The sequence below is a fragment of the Oncorhynchus keta genome, chromosome 27, assembly GCF_023373465.1.
Source record: "Oncorhynchus keta strain PuntledgeMale-10-30-2019 chromosome 27, Oket_V2, whole genome shotgun sequence".
In the NCBI taxonomy this organism is placed as follows: domain Eukaryota; kingdom Metazoa; phylum Chordata; class Actinopteri; order Salmoniformes; family Salmonidae; genus Oncorhynchus; species Oncorhynchus keta.
In genome coordinates, this window is record NC_068447.1 from 1,031,745 (window position 1) to 1,054,153 (window position 22,409).

Here is a 22,409-nt window from a genome sequence, read left to right on the forward strand (position 1 = left end):
CTGTTGTGGCTGCTTTGTGTGATGTGTTGTTGTCTCTACCTTACTGACTGTTGTGCTGTTGTCTGTGACCCATAATGTTTGTACCATGTTGAGTTGCTACCATGTTGTTGTCATGTGTTGCTGCCTTGCTATGTTGTTGTCTCTCTTGTAATGATGTGTTTTGTCCTATATTTATATTGTATTTATTTTTTAAATCCCAGGACTCCGTCCCCACAGGAGGCCTTTTGGTAGGTCTTCATTGGAAATGTTACATGCCTAGTTAAAGGTTAAATACAATTTTACAAAAATTAAACAACCAGAAGACATAACCTTTTTCTATTGATGATTTTTTTTTTTATCTAAATGGCAGCTGGGTAATTTGACATGTTCATAAGTGTTGAATTGAGCGCAGGTTCACTGAGTTGCAAACCATATGGATGGGTTTATCTCAATGATTTGTAGCTCTGACGCTGTTCCTACCCCAGATTATGAGCCGAGCAAAGTGTCGTGAATGAGCTATAACTATACTGTTTACATCAGTCAGCATTTGACCTAGTCACACCTAGTCACACCTAGTCACACCTAGTCACACCTAGTCACACTGATTTATTTTTCTTCACAGAAACATTTTGCATGAGCACAGACAGTCCTTACAAAGTTATGTCCTGAATCTAACACATTTAAGTAATGACCTCATAACACAATCATCCAAACCGAGAAATGTGCAATGCAACATTAGTCCGAACTGAGGAAATACATAATACATAATACCTAATCCGTCATATTTAGATAGACTCTCGGCTGACAGAAGCTACGATGTGAATTAGCTAATAGCAATTACTATTCATAATTCATCACATCACAGGTGAGCTCAACATTGATCAAAATAATATAGTGAAACACTTTCTAGAATTGACAATGGGGTCGTTTGTGTTGCCTGTCTTGTTTGTTTTTTAGTGTCAACCAATAAGAGGAGACCAGATACATTTGGTCTGTTTGCAATATGCATGTTGAAGGGGGTGTGTTGTCTACGATAAATACATTATGATACACACGTACTTCATGCTACAGTAGAAACAACACGATATACAGAAAACAAGGAGCTTTACTTTGATAGGAAAGCTCACATGTCCAAAGTTATTATTTGTACAGAAAAACAACAAGGGCAGGACACACGTCCTGCATACCTGATCTGTGGAAACATTGGTGAAGTGCGGTGGGCTCTCCTCTGAGAGAGAAGTTTGTCCGGCTCAGTAAAACCTCAAACATCAATTGTCCTCTGCTGAAATGGGCGACTTCTATGTGAGTTAATGAGGTGGAACACACCTCGATTTCAAACTGTTAGAAAGTAAAACTGGTTAGAAAATGTTTGGAAGTTCTACACCATTTCATTCAGGAGAGTCTATTCTTTCTAAAGATGTAAATGTGGGCAGCTGACAGCTGGTGTTGATAGTATAGAAAGCTGTTCAAATTTCAAGATGAGATTTTCACTCATGGAACTTGAGAGCTCGCCCCATTGTTTCCTATAGGGGGTATAACTGTCTATTTCACCAAAAATCACACTGTAAATTTTGATTTTTTTTTCAAGTCGTACACCAATTTAATCAGGAGAATCTCCTCTTTGTAATTATTTAAGTCTGGCCAGCGAGCTCAGTTGTCATCGAACAATAGACCAGAAATAGTTTGAAGTTTTCCCTTACGCAGACATAAAGCACAGTTGATACTATCGATGGGTGGATGTTTACTTTCTACACAAGTTTTTTTTTTTTTTTCCCCCAGTTTCGTCCAAACAGATTGTTGTGGTAAAATGAAAAGGGATAAAAAATGTTGTGACATTTTAAATGGAATTATAAGCGTCACTCCGTTCAGAAGAGACTATGTGAAGGTTCGTTTAATTTAATTTGTTCCAGCTCGGACAACGTTCTTTGGCTGTTTTTCAGCCTTGGGTGAATTTTGACTTGTTCTATTGTCCAACCTAATATTTGCCTAATTCTCATGGGTCAACGTATCACCATGGTCTGTGGTTGCCATGGTGAAACGTACACTCCTGTAGATGTGATATAATTGGATGGTGAAACTTACACTCCTGTAGATGTGATATAATTGGACGGTGAAACTTACACTCCTGTAGATGTGATATAATTGGACGGTGAAACTTGCCAGCCAACCAGAAAAACAGGCATTCTTAGAAGTCAGGGCAATATTTTCTTAACTTTAAAAAGAATGATTTTTGCAAGAAGTAGGCATTTAGAATTAAATGTGGAGTGGAACTTATTGTAACGTCATGACGTCACGTGCCTCGCGTACCTTCAAAAGTATTTGGCAATCCTAATGTATTGTCGCTGTAAAGAAAGTTAGAAAAATCAAATGGTGGTCGATCTTTAAAACATTGCTCCTACATACATATATTGCCTTTCCATTACATATGTTGCAATGATTTGTTGTCGTCACTACATTGGTTTCGTTGAATAAACCTGGGTGAATGGAAACCTTCCTAGTGTTTTGTACTAGTAGCATTGGATCAGTGCCAACAGACAGATACTGTAGAAGTGATGGTGTGTCTGTATACATTTCTTGTTTTCTATATAATACGATGCATGATGTTCAGCGACATGGTACAGCCCCAGGCAGACATGGCCCTGCAGTGGGAGATGGCAGGGGAAGAGGGTAACGTTGGTCTTCAGGTTCCTGCTGAGCTGGCAGCCAATGAGGTGGTGACTAGACTACTGGGAGACAACCAGCAGCTCCGAGGTAGGACTCAATCACACACACACATTTACTCAAACAAACACATACAAATATTCTATTTGGATCCACATTGAGGCACGGATTGTGTGTGTGTGTGTGTGTGTGTGTGTGTGTGTGTGTGTGTGTGTGTGTGTGTGTGTGTGTGGCGCTGCAGCGCAGCAACCAGGCCCTGCGTCAGCGCTGCGAGGAGATGGAGGAATGGCAGCGAAGGTCTAGAGAAGAGAGAGACTTCCTCAGCTGTCGTTTCCAGGAGGCCCGGGCGCTAGTGGAGAGACTGGCCAGGGAGAACCATAGCCTCACCAGCCTGGCCAGCCCCTCTAGCCCCTCCAACCCTGGAGCGAACCAAGGCCTGCTGGTCAACGGCCCCATCCATGGCTCGGAGACCAACGGACCTATGGCATCCTCTCTGGTCAGTGCAGATAGATTGAGGGATGAATATAGAGAGATTCAATTGTCGTCGTCCCCGCTACACCATCTTGCACTCCGACGGACAAATCTGGATTTGGTATTGATTTGGATCCCCATTAGCCACTGCAAAGTATCAGCTACTCTTCCTGGGGTCAACATGACATAATGCCTAGCACAGAACATTATTAGTTAAGGACTGAAATATAGCCCAATCCACTCATTTGAAGGGGTGTCCACATACTGTTGTGACAGCGAGATTCCGTGGGTATGCTCACTTGTTTTTTTACTTCTGTGTGTTTGAAGGGAGTGTGTTTGGTTTTACTATCCTTGTGGGGACCAGAAAACCAGAGGTAAAACAAGGAAAGGTTTATTGGAATACATTTTTTGGTACCCACACGGTTGGGAAAAGAAACGTGTGAAGGGAGTGTGTTCAGCTAAGGCTGGGAGTCCCCACAGTGTGTTCAGCTAAGGCCTGGGAGTCCCCACAGTGTGTTCAGCTAAGGCTGGGAGTCCCCACAGTGTGTTCAGCTAAGGCTGGGAGTCCCCACAGTGTGTTCAGCTAAGGCTGGGAGTCCCCACAGTGTGTTCAGCTAAGGCTGGGAGTCCCCACAGTGTGTTCAGCTAAGGCTGGGAGTCCCCACAGTGTGTTCGGCTAAGGCTGGGAGTCCCCACAGTGTGTTCAGCTAAGGCTGGGAGTCCCCACAGTGTGTTCGGCTAAGGCTGGGAGTCCCCACAGTGTGTTCGGCTAAGGCTGGGAGTCCCCACAGTGTGTTCAGCTAAGGCTGGGAGTCCCACAGTGTGTTCAGCTAAGGCTGGGAGTCCCCACAGTGTGTTCAGCTAAGGCTGGGAGTCCCCACAGTGTGTTCAGCTAAGGCTGGGAGTCCCCACAGTGTGTTCAAGGCTGGGAGTCCCCACAGTGTGTTCGGCTAAGGCTGGGAGTCCCCACAGTGTGTTCAAGGCTGGGAGTCCCCAGTGTGTTCGGCTAAGGCTGGGAGTCCCCACAGTGTGTTCGGCTAAGGCTGGGAGTCCCCACAGTGTGTTCGGCTAAGGCTGGGAGTCCCCACAGTGTGTTCGGCTAAGGCTGGGAGTCCCCACAGTGTGTTCGGCTAAGGCTGGGAGTCCCCACAGTGTGTTCGGCTAAGGCTGGGAGTCCCCACAGTGTGTTCAGCTAAGGCTGGGAGTCCCACAGTGTGTTCAGCTAAGGCTGGGAGTCCCCACAGTGTGTTCGGCTAAGGCTGGGAGTCCCCACAGTGTGTTCAGCTAAGGCTGGGAGTCCCCACAGTGTGTTCGGCTAAGGCTGGGAGTCCCCACAGTGTGTTCGGCTAAGGCTGGGAGTCCCCACAGTGTGTTCGGCTAAGGCCTGGGAGTCCCCACAGTGTGTTCAGCTAAGGCCTGGGAGTCCCCACAGTGTGTTCAGCTAAGGCCTGGGAGTCCCCACAGTGTGTTCAGCTAAGGCCTGGGAGTCCCCACAGTGTGTTCAGCTAAGGCCTGGGAGTCCCCACAGTGTGTTCAGCTAAGGCCTGGGAGTCTCCACAGTGTGTTCAGCTAAGGCCTGGGAGTCCCCACAGTGTGTTCAGCTAAGGCTGGGAGTCCCCACAGTGTGTTCAGCTAAGGCCTGGGAGTCCCCACAGTGTGTTCAGCTAAGGCTGGGAGTCCCACAAGGCGGAGCACAATTGACCCAGCGTCGTCCGGGTTTGGCCGGTGTAGGCCGTCATTGTAAATAAGAATTGGTTCCTTACTGACTTGTCCAGTTAAATAAAGGTTACATTTTGCTCCATGAGATGTACCCTCCCCAGTCCCGCCCACTTGTTCCTGATCTCACCAATCACCTCTCTGCCTCTTAGATGGCTCTGTCTCTCTCTCTCTCTACCTCTCTCTGTCTCTCTCTGTCTCTCTCTCTCTCTCTCCTCTGCTCTCTCTCTCTCTCTCTACCTCTCTCTCTCTCTCTCTCTCTCTCTCTCTCTCTCTCTCTCTCTCTCTCTCTCTCTCTCTCTCTCTCTCTCTCTCTCTCTCTCTCTCTCTCTCTCTCTCTCTCTCTGTCTCTCTGTCTCTCTGTCTCTCTGTCTCTCTGTCTCTCTGTCTCTCTGTCTCTCTGTCTCTCTGTCTCTCTGTCTCTCTGTCTCTCTGTCTCTCTGTCTCTCTGTCTCTCTGTCTCTCTGTCTCTCTGGCTCTCTGTCTCTCTGTCTCTCTCTCTCTCTCTCTCTCTCTCTCTGTGTAATTCGTGGTTAACCTGAAGTCGTGCTTTTCCTTTGTTTTAGATTCTGGTTCTCCCTCACTCCTTATTTCAATACATGCTTGTTGTTTCTATGGCAACATGGAGCTATACTATCTATCAACTTCCTGTCTCTTTCTCTAGCCTGTAGGAGGAGGAAACAACTTTCTCCAGCTGCTGAAGAGCCACAAAGAGGAGTTGGAAGAAGGGATGAGAGATCTGAGGAGTAGGAATGAAGAGCTGGAGAAAGAGAGGGACGAGGGAGAGAGAGAGAGAGACTGCCTTCGTCGCTCGGTTGAGCAGCTCCGAACCAAACTGGTGTGTGTGTGTGTGGTGTTACGGTCATTCTGTGAAGAAATGATAGCTTGGAAACGTCTTACTGGGGACTATAATTGTGTTCCTTAGAGTTGTGGCGTTACCGAGGAAACGGTTCAGCGTTCCGATGCCCCGCCCTCCTCTGACAGGTATGATATAATTTTCTGACAGTCAGCATCACTTCCTGCGGTGTGTTGATGTCTGCTTCCTGTCTCCTCAGCTCCCACCTGGCCAAACTCACAGAGCAGCTTCAAGCCACGCAGGGCAGGTAAGTGTGTCTCACTATTCTGTCTTGTAGTGGTTATGACCTGTGACCCTAAATATGTCCCTGTGTGTGGTGTCCCTGTGTGTGGTGTCCCTGTGTGTGGTGTCCCTGTGTGTGGTGTCCCCGTGTGTGGTGTCCCTGTGTGTGGTGTCCCTGTGTGTGGTGTCCCTGTGTGTGGTGTCCCTGTGTGTGGTGTCCCTGTGTGTGGTGTCCCTGTGTGTGGTGTGGTGTCCCTGTGTGTGGTGTCCCTGTGTGTGGTGTCCCTGTGTGTGGTGTCCCTGTGTGTGGTGTCCCTGTGTGTGGTGTCCCTGTGTGTGGTGTCCCTGTGTGTGGTGTCCCTGTGTGTGGTGTCCCTGTGTTTGGTGTCCCTGTGTTTGGTGTCCCTGTGTGTGGTGTCCCTGTGTGTGGTGTGGTGTCCCTGTGTGTGGTCTGGTGTCCCTGTGTGTGGTGTCCCTGTGTGTGGTGTCCCTGTGTGTGGTGTCCCTGTGTGTGGTGTCCCTGTGTGTGGTGTCCCTGTGTTTGGTGTCCCTGTGTGTGGTGTCCCTGTGTGTGGTGTCCCTGTGTGTGGTGTGGTGTCCCTGTGTGTGGTGTCCCTGTGTGTGGTGTGGTGTCCCTGTGTTTGGTGTCCCTGTGTGTGGTGTCCCTGTGTGTGTGGTGTCCCTGTGTGTGGTGTCCCTGTGTGTGGTGTCCCTGTGTTTGGTGTCCCTGTGTTTGGTGTCCCTGTGTGTGGTGTCCCTGTGTGTGGTGTCCCTGTGTGTGGTGTCCCTGTGTGTGGTGTGGTGTCCCTGTGTGTGGTGTCACTGTGTGTGGTGTCCCTGTGTGTGTGTGGTGTCCCTGTGTGTGTGTGCGGTGTCCCTGTGTGGGTGCCCTGGTGTCCCTGTGTGTGGTGTCACTGTGTGTGGTGTCACTGTGTGTGGTGTCACTGTGTGTGGTGTCACTGTGTGTGTGTGTGTGGTGTCACTGTGTGTGTGTGTGTGGTGTCCCTGTGTGTGTGTGTGTGTGTGTGTGTGTGTGTGTGTGTGTGTGTGTGTGGTGTGGTGTCCCTGTGTGTGTGTGTGTGTGTGTGGTGTGGTGTCCCTGTGTGTGTGTGTGTGGTGTCCCTTTGTGTGTGTGTGGTGTCCTTGTGTGTGTGTGGTGTCCCTGTGTGTGTGTGTGGTGTGGGGTGTGTGTGTGTGTGTGTCCCTGTGTGTGTGTGGTGTCCCTGTGTGTGTGTGGTGTCCCTGTGTGTCCCTGTGTGTGTGTGTGTGTGTGTGTGTGTGTGGTGTCTCTGTGTGTGTGTGTGGTGTCCCTGTGTGTGTGTGTGTGTGTGTGTGTGTGTGTGTGTGGTGTCCCTGTGTGTGGTGTCCCTGTGTGTGTGTGTGGTGTCCCTGTGTGTGGTGTCCCTGTGTGTGTGTGGTGTCCCTGTGTGTGGTGTCCCTGTGTGTGTGTGTGGTGTCCCTGTGTGTCCCTGTGTGTGTGTGTGTGTGTGTGTGTGTGTGTGTGTGTGTGTGTGTGTGTGTGTGTGTGTGTGTGTCCCTGTGTGTGTGTGTGTGTGTGTAGGTACAGGGAGCTGCAGGAGCAGTTAGATTCCCTCCAGAAGAGTTCAGCTCAGAGAGACAGAACTGAAGTGCTTCTTAAACAGAAAGACAAGGACTGTACCCAGGTACATACATACTACACACTATACTACACTACACACTATACTACACTACACACTATACTACACTACACACTATACTATACTACACACTATACTATACTATACTACACACTACATAACACTATACTATACTACACACTACACTATACTACACACTATACTACACACTATACACTACACACTATACACTACACACTATACACTACACACTATACACTATACACTATACACTATACACTATACACTACACACTATACACTACACACTACACTACACACTATACACTATACACTATACTATACTACACACTATACACTATACACTATACTATACTACACACTACACTACACACTATACTATACACTACACTATACTATACCACACTATACACTACACTATACTATACTACACTATACTATACCACACTATACACTACACTATACTATACTACACTACACTACACTACACACTATACACTACACTATACTACACTACACACTATACTATACACTACACTATACTATACACTACACTATACTATACTACACACTATACTACACACTACACTACACTACACACTATACTATACTATACTACACTACACACTATTATACACTACACTACACTATACTACACACTAGACTATACTACACACTACACACTACACTATACTACACTATACTACACACTATACTATACTACACATTACACTACACACTACACACTACACGACACACTATAATATACACAACACTATACTATACTACACTACACTACACTACACACTACACTATACTACACACTACACTATACTACACTACACTACACTACACACTACACTACACACTATACTACACTACACACTATACTATACTACACACGACACTACACACTACACTACACTACACACTATACTACACTACACTACACACTACACTACACACTATACTACACACTACACACTATGCTACACACTACACTACACACTATACTACACACTACACACTATGCTATACTACACTACACACTATACTACACTACACACTATGCTACACACTATACTACACTACACACTACACTATACTACACACTACACTACACACTATGCTACACACTACACTACACTACACACTATGCTATACTACACTACACACTATACTACACTACACACACACACTACACACACACTGTACCCAGGTACACACACTACACACACACACTGTGCCCAGGTACACACTCACTGTGCCCAGGTACACACTCACTGTGCCCAGGTACAGGTACACACACACACACACACACACACACACACACACACACACACACACACACACACACACACACACACACTGTACCCAGGTACACACACACTGTACCCAGCTACACACACACTACACACACACACACTGTACCCAGGTACACACACTACACACACACACTGTACCCAGGTACACACTCACTGTGCCCAGGTACACACTCACTGTGCCCAGGTACACACTCACTGTGCCCAGGTACACACACACACACACACACACTGTACCCAGGTACACACTACACACACACACACACACACACACACACACACACATACTACACACACACTGTACCCAGGTACACACTACCCAGGTACACACTACACACACACACACACTACACACACTGTACCCAGGTACACACTACACACACACTGTACCCAGGTACACACACACACTACACACACTGTACCCAGGTACACACTACACACACTGTACACACACACTACACACACTGTACCCAGGTACACACACACTACACACACACTGTACCCAGGTACACACACACACACCCACACTGTACCCAGGTACACACACACACACACACACACACACTACACACACACTGTACCCAGGTACACACTATCTGTCTGTCTGACAGTCCTACTGCCTGGTCCTTTCAGTCCTACTGCCTGGTCCTTTCAGTACTATCTGTCTGTCTGACAGTCCTACTGTCTGGTCCTTTCAGTCCTACTGCCTGGTCCTTTCAGTACTACTGCCTGGTCCTTTCAGTCCTACTGTCTGTCTGACAGTCCTACTGTCTGGTCCTTTCAGTCCTACTGTCTGGTCCTTTCAGTCCTACTGTCTGGTCCTTTCAGTCCTACTGTCTGGTCCTTTCAGTCCTACTGTCTGGTCCTTTCAGTCCTACTGTCTGGTCCTTTCAGTCCTACTGTCTGGTCCTTTCAGTCCTACTGTCTGGTCCTTTCAGTACTACTGCCTGGTCCTTTCAGTACTATCTGTCTGTCTGACAGTCCTACTGTCTGGTCCTTTCAGTCCTACTGTCTGGTCCTTTCAGTCCTACTGTCTGTTCCTTTCAGTCCTACTGTCTGGTCCTTTCAGTACTATCTGTCTGTCTGACAGTACTACTGCCTGGTCCTTTCAGTACTATCTGTCTGTCTTACAGTCCTACTGTCTGGTCCTTTCAGTCCTACTGTCTGGTCCTTTCAGTCCTACTGTCTGGTCCTTTCAGTCCTACTGTCTGGTCCTTTCAGTCCTACTGTCTGGTCCTTTCAGTCCTACTGTCTGTCTGACAGTCCTACTGTCTGGTCCTTTCAGTCCTACTGTCTGGTCCTTTCAGTCCTATCTGTCTGTCTGACAGTCCTACTGCCTGGTCCTTTCAGTCCTACTGTCTGGTCCTTTCAGTCCTACTGTCTGGTCCTTTCAGTCCTACTGCCTGGTCCTTTCAGTCCTACTGTCTGGTCCTTTCAGTCCTACTGTCTGTCTGACAGTCCTACTGTCTGGTCCTTTCAGTCCTACTGTCTGGTCCTTTCAGTCCTACTGTCTGGTCCTTTCAGTCCTATCTGTCTGTCTGACAGTCCTACTGCCTGGTCCTTTCAGTCCTACTGCCTGGTCCTTTCAGTCCTACTGCCTGGTCCTTTCAGTCCTACTGCCTGGTCCTTTCAGTCCTACTGCCTGGTCCTTTCAGTCCTACTATCCTTTCAGTCCTACTGTCTGGTCCTTTCAGTCCTACTGCCTGGTCCTTTCAGTCCTACTGCCTGGTCCTTTCAGTCCTACTGCCTGGTCCTTTCAGTCCTCCTACTGTCTGGTCCTTTCAGTACTACTGCCTGGTCCTTTCAGTACTATCTGTCTGTCTGACAGTCCTACTGCCTGGTCCTTTCAGTACTATCTGTCTGTCTGACAGTGCTACTGTCTGGTCCTTTCAGTACTACTGTCTGGTCCTTTCAGTCCTATTGTCTGGTCCTTTCAGTCCTACTGTCTGGTCCTTTCAGTACTATCTGTGTGTCTGACAGTCCTACTGCCTGGTCCTTTCAGTCCTACTGTCTGGTCCTTTCAGTCCTATCTGTCTGTCTGACAGTCCTACTGCCTGGTCCTTTCAGTCCTACTGCCTGGTCCTTTCAGTCCTACTGCCTGGTCCTTTCAGTCCTATCTGTCTGTCTGACAGTCCTACTGCCTGGTCCTTTCAGTCCTATCTGTCTGTCTGACAGTACTACTTTGGTCCTTTCAGTCCTATCTGTCTGTCTGACAGTCCTACTGCCTGGTCCTTTCAGTCCTATCTGTCTGTCTGACAGTCCTACTGCCTGGTCCTTTCAGTCCTACTGTCTGGTCCTTTCAGTACTATCTGTCTGTCTGACAGTCCTACTGCCTGGTCCTTTCAGTTTATCTGTCTGTCTGACAGTACTACTGCCTGGTCCTTTCAGTACTATCTGTCTGTCTGACAGTCCTACTTTGGTCCTTTCAGTACTATCTGTCTGTCTGACAGTACTACTGCCTGGTCCTTTCAGTACTATCTGTCTGTCTGACAGTACTACTGCCTGGTCCTTTCAGTACTATCTGTCTGTCTGACAGTCCTACTGTCTGGTCCTTTCAGTACTATCTGTCTGTCTGACAGTACTACTGCCTGGTCCTTTCAGTACTATCTGTCTGTCTGACAGTACTACTGCCTGGTCCTTTCAGTACTATCTGTCTGTCTGACAGTCCTACTGTCTGGTCCTTTCAGTACTATCTGTCTGTCTGACAGTACTACTGCCTGGTCCTTTCAGTACTATCTGTCTGTCTGACAGTACTACTGCCTGGTCCTTTCAGTACTATCTGTCTGTCTGACAGTCCTACTGCCTGGTCCTTTCAGTACTACTGCCTGGTCCTTTCAGTACTATCTGTCTGTCTGTGTGTTCAGCTGGATAAGGATGTCGAGGCGCTGAAGGCCCAGGTGACGTCTCTCCTGGGAGAGCTGAGAGAGAGACAGAGCTGTTTGGACCGGAGCCAGCAGGACCGCAACATCCTGGACGACAGGTATGACAATTACTGGTGCTGCTGGGAGACCGGTTTGGGTTTTACTCTCTACTGGTGCTGCTGGGAGACCGGTTTGGGTTTTACTCTATACTGGTGCTGATGGGAGACCGGTTTGGGTTTTACTCTCTACTGGTGCTGATAGGAGACCGGTTTGGGTTTTACTCTCTACTGGTGCTGCTGGGAGACCGGTTTGGGTTTTACTCTCTACTGGTGCTGCTGGGAGACCGGTTTGGGTTTTACTCTATACTGGTGCTGATGGGAGACCGGTTTGGGTTTTACTCTCTACTGGTGCTGCTGGGAGACCGGTTTGGGTTTTACTCTCTACTGGTGCTGCTGGGAGACCGGTTTGGGTTTTACTCTATACTGGTGCTGCTGGGAGACCGGTTTGGGTTTTACTCTCTACTGGTGCTGATGGGAGACCGGTTTGGGTTTTACTCTATACTGGTGCTGATGGGAGACCGGTTTGGGTTTTACTCTATACTGGTGCTGCTGGGAGACCGGTTTGGGTTTTACTCTATACTGGTGCTGATGGGAGACCGGTTTGGGTTTTACTCTCTACTGGTGCTGTCCTTATCTCTGCTACGTCAGTCCCCTCTCTCCTTGTCTCTGCTACGTCAGTCCTCTCTCTCCTTGTCTCTGCTACGTCAGTCCCCTCTCTCCTTGTCTCTGCTACGTCAGTCCTCTCTCTCCTTGTCTCTGCTACGTCAGTCCTCTCTCTCTTGTCTCTGCTACGTCAGTCCTCTCTCTCCTTGTCTCTGCTACGTCAGTCCTCTCTCTCCTTGTCTCTGCTACGTCAGTCCTCTCTCTCCTTGTCTCTGCTACGTCAGTCCTCTCTCTCCTTGTCTCTGCTACGTCAGTCCCCTCTCTCCTTGTCTCTGCTACGTCAGTCCTCTCTCTCCTTGTCTCTGCTACGTCAGTCCTCTCTCTCCTTGTCTCTGCTACGTCAGTCCCCTCTCTCCTTGTCTCTTTCCACGAACACCCCTGTCACTCAGCTACCCTGAGTCACAACAACCACTCGCAGGGACAATATGCACGGTCACATGGTCAATGCTGCAGATGCAGGGACAGTATGCACGGTCACATGATGTCGGTGACAGTATGCACAGTCACATGATGTCGGTGACAGTATGCACAGTCACATGATGTTGGTGACAGTATGCACAGTCACATGGTGACAGTATGCACGGTCACATGATGTTGGTGACAGTATGCACGGTCACATGGTGACAGTATGCACGGTCACATGATGTTGGTGACAGTATGCACGGTCACATGGTGACAGTATGCACGGTCACATGATGCAGGGACAGTATGCACGGTCACATGATGCAGGGACAGTATGCACGGTCACATGATGTCGGTGACAGTATGCACGGTCACATGATGTAGGTGACAGTATGCACGGTCACATGATGACAGTATGCACGGTCACATGATGTCGGTGACAGTATGCACGGTCACATGATGTTGGGGACAGTATGCACGGTCACATGATGTCGGGACAGTATGCACGGTCACATGGTGTCGGTGACAGTATGCACGGTCACATGATGACAGTATGCACGGTCACATGATGTAGGGACAGTATGCACGGTCACATGATGCCGGGACAGTATGCACGGTCACATGATGACAGTATGCACGGTCACATGATGTTGGTGACAGTATGCACGGTCACATGGTGACAGTATGCACGGTCACATGGTGTCGGTGACAGTATGCACGGTCACATGGTGTTGGGGACAGTATGCACGGTCACATGGTGCGGGGACAGTATGCACGGTCACATGGTGACAGTATGCACGGTCACATGGTCAATGCTGCAGATGTTGGTGACAGCGATGCTGATTTCTACTGTGTTCTATAATTCCACTATTAGTTTGTGTTTGTAGTTTGTATCTTACTGTCTGCAAAAAGCTAGTTTTTTTTCTTCGCAAGTTGTGTCTAAAATAAATCTCTTTCGCCACTAATCTGTAACCAGATAGCTAATGCAGCCTGATCCGAAGCTGGTACAGACCTCGATCAGCATGTTGCTGTATATCAGACAGGAAGCCTTCCTGTTTTTGCTACGTCAAAGCTATAGTAAGAGAGAACATTTAATTTAACATGAATCAGGGTACACTGGGAAACACATTTATAATGTATTACCACCATAGTGTTTTATCAAAAAAATAAATGGAACACTAAAATAACACATCCAAGATCTGAATGAATGAAATATTCTATTAAATACTATTCTATTAAATACTTTTTTCTTTACATAGTTGAATGTGCTGACAACAAAATCACACAAATTATCAATGGAAATCAAATGTATCAACCCATGGAGGTCTGGATTTGGAGTCACACTCAGCATTAAAATGGAAAACCACACTACAGGCTGATCCAACTTTGATGTAATGTCCTTAAAACTAGTCAAAATGAGGCTCAGTAGTGTGTGTGGCCTCCACGTGCCTGTATGACCTCACTACAACACCTGGGCATGCTCCTGATGAGGTGGCGGATGGTCTCCTGAGGGATCTCCTCCCAGACCTGGACTAAAGCATCCGCCAACTCCTGGACAGTCTGTGGATGGAGTGAGACATGATGTCCCAGATGTGCTCAATTGGATTCAGGTCTGGGGAACGGGCGGGTGGTAGTTGTGGAGACTCTCCTTGTTGTGATGACTGTAGTGGTGGAGACTCTCCTTGATGTGATGACTGTAGTGGTGGAGACTCTCCGTGATGTGATGAGGTAGTGGTGGAGACTCTCCTTGATGTGATGACTGTAGTGGTGGAGACTCTCCTTGATGTGACTGTAGTGGTGGAGACCTCCTTGATGTGATGAGATAGTGGTGGAGACTCTCCTTGATGTGATGACTGTAGTGGTGGAGACTCCTTGATGTGATGACTGTAGTGGTGGAGACTCTCCTTGATGTGATGAGGTAGTGGTGGAGACTCTCCTTGATGTGATGACTGTAGTGGTGGAGACTCTCCTTGTTGTGATGACTGTAGTGGTGGAGACTCTCCTTGTTGTGATGACGTAGTGGTGGAGACTCTCCTTGATGTGATGAGGTAGTGGTGGAGACCTCCTTGATGTGATGAGGTAGTGGTGGAGACTCTCCTTGATGTGATGAGGTAGTGGTGGAGACCTCCTTGATGTGATGAGGTAGTGGTGGAGACGCTCCTTGTTGTGAGGACTGTAGTGATGGAGACTCTCCTTGATGTGATGAGGTAGTGGTGGAGACTCTCCTTGATGTGATGAGGTAGTGGTGGAGACTCTCCTTGATGTGATGAGGTAGTGATGGAGACCTCCTTGATGTGATGACTGTAGTGGTGGAGACTCTCCTTGATGTGATGAGGTAGTGGTGGAGACTCTCCTTGTTGTGATGACTGTAGTGATGGAGACTCTCCTTGATGTGATGAGGTAGTGGTGGAGACCTCCTTGATGTGATGAGGTAGTGGTGGAGACTCTCCTTGTTGTGATGACTGTAGTGATGGAGACTCTCCTTGATGTGATGAGGTAGTGGTGGAGACCTCCTTGATGTGATGACTGTAGTGGTGGAGACTCTCCTTGCTGTGATGAGGTAGTGGTGGAGACTCTCCTTGATGTGATGACTGTAGTGGTGGAGACTCTCCTTGTTGTGATGAGTTAGTGGTGGAGACTCTCCTTGATGTGAGGACTGTAGTGGTGGAGACTCTCCTTGTTGTGAGGACTGTAGTGGTGGAGACTCTCCTTGTTGTGATGACTGTAGTGGTGGAGACTCTCCGTGATGTGATGAGGTAGTGGTGGAGACTCTCCTTGATGTGATGACTGTAGTGGTGGAGACTCTCCTTGATGTGATGACTGTAGTGGTGGAGACTCTCCTTGATGTGATGAGGTAGTGGTGGAGACTCTCCTTGTTGTGATGACTGTAGTGGTGGAGACTCTCCTTGATGTGATGAGGTACTGGTGGAGACTCTCCTTGATGTGATGAGGTAGTGGTGGAGACTCTCCTTGTTGTGATGACTGTAGTGGTGGAGACTCTCCTTGATGTCATGACTGTAGTGGTGGAGACTCTCCTTGATGTGATGAGGTACTGGTGGAGACTCTCCTTGATGTGATGAGGTACTGGTGGAGACTCTCCTTGATGTGATGAGGTACTGGTGGAGACTCTCCTTGATGTGATGAGGTACTGGTGGAGACTCTCCTTGATGTGATGACTGTAGTGGTGGAGACTCTCCTTGATGTGATGACTGTAGTGGTGGAGACTCTCCTTGATGTGATGACTGTAGTGGTGGAGACTCTCCTTGTTGTGATGACTGTAGTGTTGGAGACTCTCCTTGATGTGATGACTGTAGTGGTGGAGACTCTCCTTGATGTGATGAGGTACTGGTGGAGACTCTCCTTGATGTGATGAGGTAGTGGTGGAGACTCTCCTTGTTGTGATGACTGTAGTGGTGGAGACTCTCCTTGATGTCATAACTGTAGTGGTGGAGACTCTCCTTGATGTGATGACTGTAGTGGTGGAGACTCTCCTTGATGTGATGACTGTAGTGGTGGAGACTCTCCTTGTTGTGATGACTGTAGTGGTGGAGACTCTCCTTGATGTGATGACTGTAGTGGTGGAGACTCTCCTTGATGTGATGACTGTAGTGGTGGAGACTCTCCTTGATGTGATGAGGTAGTGGTGGAGACCCCCTTGATGTGATGACTGTAGTGGCTAGAGACTCTCCTTGATGTGATGACTGTAGTGGTGGAGACTCTCCTTGTTGTGATGACTGTAGTGGTGGAGACTCTCCTTGATGTGATGACTGTAGTGGTGGAGACTCTCCTTGTTGTGATGACTGTAGTGGTGGAGACTCTCCTTGATGTGATGACTGTAGTGGTGGAGACTCTCCTTGTTGTGATGACTGTAGTGGTGGAGACTCTCCTTGATGTGATGACTGTAGTGGTGGAGACTCTCCTTGTTGTGATGACTGTAGTGGTGGAGACTCTCCTTGATGTGATGACTGTAGTGGTGGAGACTCTCCTTGATGTGATGACTGTAGTGGTGGAGACTCTCCTTGATGTGATGACTGTAGTGGTGGAGACTCTCCTTGTTGTGATGACTGTAGTGGTGGAGACTCTCCTTGTTGTGATGACTGTAGTGGTGGAGACTCTCCTTGATGTGATGACTGTAGTGGTGGAGACTCTCCTTGATGTGATGACTGTAGTGGTGGAGACTCTCCTTGTTGTGATGACTGTAGTGGTGGAGACTCTCCTTGTTGTGATGACTGTAGTGGTGGAGACTCTCCTTGATGTGATGACTGTAGTGGTGGAGACTCTCCTTGATGTGATGAGGTAGTGATGGAGACCTCCTTGATGTGATGAGGTAGTGATGGAGACCTCCTTGATGTGATGAGGTAGTGATGGAGACCTCCTTGATGTGATGAGGTAGTGGTGGAGACTCTCCTTGATGTGATGAGGTACTGGTGGAGACTCTCCTTGATGTGATGAGGTACTGGTGGAGACTCTCCTTGATGTGATGAGGTAGTGGTGGAGACGCTCCTTGTTGTGATGACTGTAGTGGTGGAGACTCTCCTTGATGTGATGAGGTAGTGGTGGAGACTCTCCTTGTTGTGATGACTGTAGTGGTGGAGACTCTCCTTGATGTGATGCGGTACTGGTGGAGACTCTCCTTGATGTGATGAGGTAGTGGTGGAGACTCTCCTTGTTGTGATGACTGTAGTGGTGGAGACTCTCCTTGATGTCATGACTGTAGTGGTGGAGACTCTCCTTGATGTGATGAGGTAGTGGTGGAGACTCTCCTTGATGTGATGACTGTAGTGGTGGAGACTCTCCTTGTTGTGATGACTGTAGTGGTGGAGACTCTCCTTGTTGTGATGACTGTAGTGGTGGAGACTCTCCTTGATGTGATGAGGTAGTGGTGGAGACCCCCTTGATGTGATGACTGTAGTGGCTAGAGACTCTCCTTGTTGTGATGAGGTAGTGATGGAGACCTCCTTGATGTGATGACTGTAGTGGCTAGAGACTCTCCTTGATGTGATGACTGTAGTGGTGGAGACTCTCCTTGTTGTGATGACTGTAGTGGTGGAGACTCTCCTTGATGTGATGACTGTAGTGGTGGAGACTCTCCTTGTTGTGATGACTGTAGTGGTGGAGACTCTCCTTGATGTGATGACTGTAGTGGTGGAGACTCTCCTTGTTGTGATGACTGTAGTGGTGGAGACTCTCCTTGATGTGATGACTGTAGTGGTGGAGACTCTCCTTGTTGTGATGACTGTAGTGGTGGAGACTCTCCTTGATGTGATGACTGTAGTGGTGGAGACTCTCCTTGTTGTGATGACTGTAGTGGTGGAGACTCTCCTTGATGTGATGACTGTAGTGGTGGAGACTCTCCTTGATGTGATGACTGTAGTGGTGGAGACTCTCCTTGTGATGACTGTAGTGGTGGAGACTCTCCTTGTTGTGATGACTGTAGTGGTGGAGACTCTCCTTGATGTGATGACTGTAGTGGTGGAGACCTCCTTGATGTGATGAGGTAGTGATGGAGACCTTGATGTGATGAGGTAGTGGTGGAGACTCTCCTTGATGTGATGAGGTACTGGTGGAGACTCTCCTTGATGTGATGAGGTAGTGGTGGAGACTCTCCTTGATGTGATGACTGTAGTGGTGGAGACTCTCCTTGATGTGATGACTGTAGTGGTGGAGACTCTCCTTGATGTGATGACTGTAGTGGTGGAGACTCTCCTTGATGTGATGAGGTAGTGGTGGAGACTCTCCTTGTTGTGATGACTGTAGTGGTGGAGACTCTCCTTGATGTGATGCGGTACTGGTGGAGACTCTCCTTGATGATGATGAGGTAGTGGTGGAGACTCTCCTTGTTGTGATGACTGTAGTGGTGGAGACTCTCCTTGATGTCATGACTGTAGTGGTGGAGACTCTCCTTGATGTGATGAGGTAGTGGTGGAGACTCTCCTTGTTGTGATGACTGTAGTGGTGGAGACTCTCCTTGATGTGATGCGGTACTGGTGGAGACTCTCCTTGATGTGATGAGGTAGTGGTGGAGACTCTCCTTGTTGTGATGACTGTAGTGGTGGAGACTCTCCTTGATGTCATGACTGTAGTGGTGGAGACTCTCCTTGATGTGATGAGGTAGTGGTGGAGACTCTCCTTGTTGTGATGACTATAGTGGTGGAGACTCTCCTTGATGTGATGACTGTAGTGGTGGAGACTCTCCTTGATGTGATGAGGTAGTGGTGGAGACCCCCTTGATGTGATGACTGTAGTGGCTAGAGACTCTCCTTGATGTGATGACTGTAGTGGTGGAGACTCTCCTTGTTGTGATGACTGTAGTGGTGGAGACTCTCCTTGATGTGATGACTGTAGTGGTGGAGACTCTCCTTGATGTGATGACTGTAGTGGTGGAGACTCTCCTTGATGTGATGAGGTAGTGGTGGAGACTCTCCTTGATGTGATGACTGTAGTGGTGGAGACTCTCCTTGTTGTGATGACTGTAGTGGTGGAGACTCTCCTTGTTGTGATGACTGTAGTGGTGGAGACTCTCCTTGATGTGATGAGGTAGTGGTGGAGACCCCCTTGATGTGATGACTGTAGTGGCTAGAGACTCTCCTTGTTGTGATGACTGTAGTGGTGGAGACTCTCCTTGATGTGATGACTGTAGTGGTGGAGACTCTCCTTGATGTGATGACTGTAGTGGTGGAGACTCTCCTTGATGTGATGACTGTAGTGGTGGAGACTCTCCGTGATGTGATGAGGTAGTGGTGGAGACTCTCCTTGATGTGATGACTGTAGTGGTGGAGACTCTCCTTGATGTGATGACTGTAGTGGTGGAGACTCTCCTTGATGTGATGAGGTAGTGGTGGAGACTCTCCTTGATGTGATGACTGTAGTGGTGGAGACTCTCCTTGATGTGATGAGGTAGTGGTGGAGACCCCCTTGATGTGATGACTGTAGTGGCTAGAGACTCTCCTTGATGTGATGACTGTAGTGGTGGAGACTCTCCTTGTTGTGATGACTGTAGTGGTGGAGACTCTCCTTGATGTGATGACTGTAGTGGTGGAGACTCTCCTTGTTGTGATGACTGTAGTGGTGGAGACTCTCCTTGATGTGATGACTGTAGTGGTGGAGACTCTCCTTGTTGTGATGACTGTAGTGGTGGAGACTCTCCTTGATGTGATGCTGTAGTGGTGGAGACTCTCCTTGATGTGATGAGGTAGTGGTGGAGACTCTCCTTGATGTGATGACTGTAGTGGTGGAGACTCTCCTTGATGTGATGAGTAGTGGTGGAGACTCTCCTTGTTGTGATGACTATAGTGGTGGAGACTCTCCTTGATGTGATGACTGTAGTGGTGGAGACTCTCCTTGATGTGATGAGGTAGTGGTGGAGACCCCCTTGATGTGATGACTGTAGTGGCTAGAGACTCTCCTTGATGTGATGACTGTAGTGGTGGAGACTCTCCTTGTTGTGATGACTGTAGTGGTGGAGACTCTCCTTGATGTGATGACTGTAGTGGTGGAGACTCTCCTTGATGTGATGACTGTAGTGGTGAGACTCTCCTTGATGTGATGAGGTAGTGGTGGAGACTCTCCTTGATGTGATGACTGTAGTGGTGGAGACTCTCCTTGTTGTGATGACTGTAGTGGTGGAGACTCTCCTTGTTGTGATGACTGTAGTGGTGGAGACTCTCCTTGATGTGATGAGGTAGTGGTGGAGACCCCTTGATGTGATGACTGTAGTGGCTAGAGACTCTCCTTGATGTGATGAGGTAGTGGTGGAGACTCTCCTTGATGTGATGACTGTAGTGGTGGAGACTCTCCTTGTTGTGATGACTGTAGTGGTGGAGACTCTCCTTGTTGTGATGACTGTAGTGGTGGAGACTCTCCTTGATGTGATGAGGTAGTGGTGGAGACCCCCTTGATGTGATGACTGTAGTGGCTAGAGACTCTCCTTGATGTGATGACTGTAGTGGTGGAGACTCTCCTTGATGTGATGACTGTAGTGGTGGAGACTCTCCTTGATGTGATGACTGTAGTGGTGGAGACTCTCCGTGATGTGATGAGGTAGTGGTGGAGACTCTCCTTGATGTGATGACTGTAGTGGTGGAGACTCTCCTTGATGTGATGAGGTAGTGGTGGAGACTCTCCTTGTTGTGATGACTGTAGTGGTGGAGACTCTCCTTGATGTGATGGAGGTAGTGGTGGAGACTCTCCTTGATGTGATGAGGTAGTGGTGGAGACCCCCTTGATGTGATGACTGTAGTGGCTAGAGACTCTCCTTGATGTGATGACTGTAGTGGTGGAGACTCTCCTTGTTGTGATGACTGTAGTGGTGGAGACTCTCCTTGATGTGATGACTGTAGTGGTGGAGACTCTCCTTGTTGTGATGACTGTAGTGGTGGAGACTCTCCTTGATGTGATGACTGTAGTGGTGGAGACTCTCCTTGTTGTGATGACTGTAGTGGTGGAGACTCTCCTTGATGTGATGACTGTAGTGGTGGAGACTCTCCTTGATGTGATGACTGTAGTGGTGGAGACTCTCCTTGATGTGATGACTGTAGTGGTGGAGACTCTCCTTGATGTGATGACTGTAGTGGTGGAGACTCTCCTTGTTGTGATGACTGTAGTGGTGGAGACTCTCCTTGTTGTGATGACTGTAGTGGTGGAGACTCTCCTTGATGTGATGACTGTAGTGGTGGAGACTCTCCTTGATGTGATGAGGTAGTGATGGAGACCTCCTTGATGTGATGAGGTAGTGATGGAGACCTCCTTGATGTGATGAGGTAGTGATGGAGACCTCCTTGATGTGATGAGGTAGTGATGGAGACCTCCTTGATGTGATGAGGTAGTGATGGAGACCTCCTTGATGTGATGAGGTAGTGATGGAGACTCTCCTTGATGTGATGACTGTAGTGGTGGAGACTCTCCTTGATGTGATGAGGTAGTGGTGGAGACCCCTTGATGTGATGACTGTAGTGGCTAGAGACTCTCCTTGTTGTGATGACTGTAGTGGTGGAGACTCTCCTTGATGTGATGAGGTACTGGTGGAGACTCTCCTTGATGTGATGAGGTACTGGTGGAGACTCTCCTAGATGTGATGAGGTAGTGGTGGAGACGCTCCTTGTTGTGATGACTGTAGTGGTGGAGACTCTCCTTGATGTGATGAGGTAGTGGTGGAGACTCTCCTTGTTGTGATGACTGTAGTGGTGGAGACTCTCCTTGATGTGATGAGGTAGTGGTGGAGACTCTCCTTGATGTGATGAGGTAGTGGTGGAGACTCTCCTTGTTGTGATGACTGTAGTGGTGGAGACTCTCCTTGATGTCATGACTGTAGTGGTGGAGACTCTCCTTGATGTGATGAGGTAGTGGTGGAGACTCTCCTTGTTGTGATGACTGTAGTGGTGGAGACTCTCCTTGATGTGATGACTGTAGTGGTGGAGACTCTCCTTGATGTGATGAGGTAGTGGTGGAGACCCCCTTGATGTGATGACTGTAGTGGCTAGAGACTCTCCTTGATGTGATGACTGTAGTGGTGGAGACTCTCCTTGATGTGATGACTGTAGTGGTGGAGACTCTCCTTGA

The 22,409-nt window shown here is 48.3% G+C and overlaps 1 protein-coding gene and 1 long non-coding RNA gene across 2 annotated transcripts in view; both read left to right on the forward strand.

Moving 5' to 3' along the window:
- The first annotated feature begins 2,587 nt into the window (after nucleotides 1–2,587).
- Nucleotides 2,588–22,409, forward strand: part of LOC118379875 (NF-kappa-B essential modulator-like) — a 63,871-nt gene continuing 44,049 nt past the window's right edge. The window contains exons 1-7 of the mRNA XM_052481245.1: nucleotides 2,588–2,727; nucleotides 2,868–3,136; nucleotides 5,492–5,665; nucleotides 5,753–5,811; nucleotides 5,883–5,930; nucleotides 7,467–7,569; nucleotides 11,731–11,846. Of these exons, the coding sequence (XP_052337205.1) occupies nucleotides 2,592–2,727; nucleotides 2,868–3,136; nucleotides 5,492–5,665; nucleotides 5,753–5,811; nucleotides 5,883–5,930; nucleotides 7,467–7,569; nucleotides 11,731–11,846 (905 nt within the window). The 5' untranslated portion in view covers nucleotides 2,588–2,591. The remainder of the gene's footprint in view (nucleotides 2,728–2,867; nucleotides 3,137–5,491; nucleotides 5,666–5,752; nucleotides 5,812–5,882; nucleotides 5,931–7,466; nucleotides 7,570–11,730; nucleotides 11,847–22,409) is intronic.
- On the forward strand, nucleotides 16,162–20,018 carry LOC127912327 (uncharacterized). Its single transcript, XR_008081876.1, has 3 exons — nucleotides 16,162–16,225; nucleotides 18,670–18,800; nucleotides 19,684–20,018. It is a non-coding gene; the product is annotated as an uncharacterized LOC127912327 (long non-coding RNA).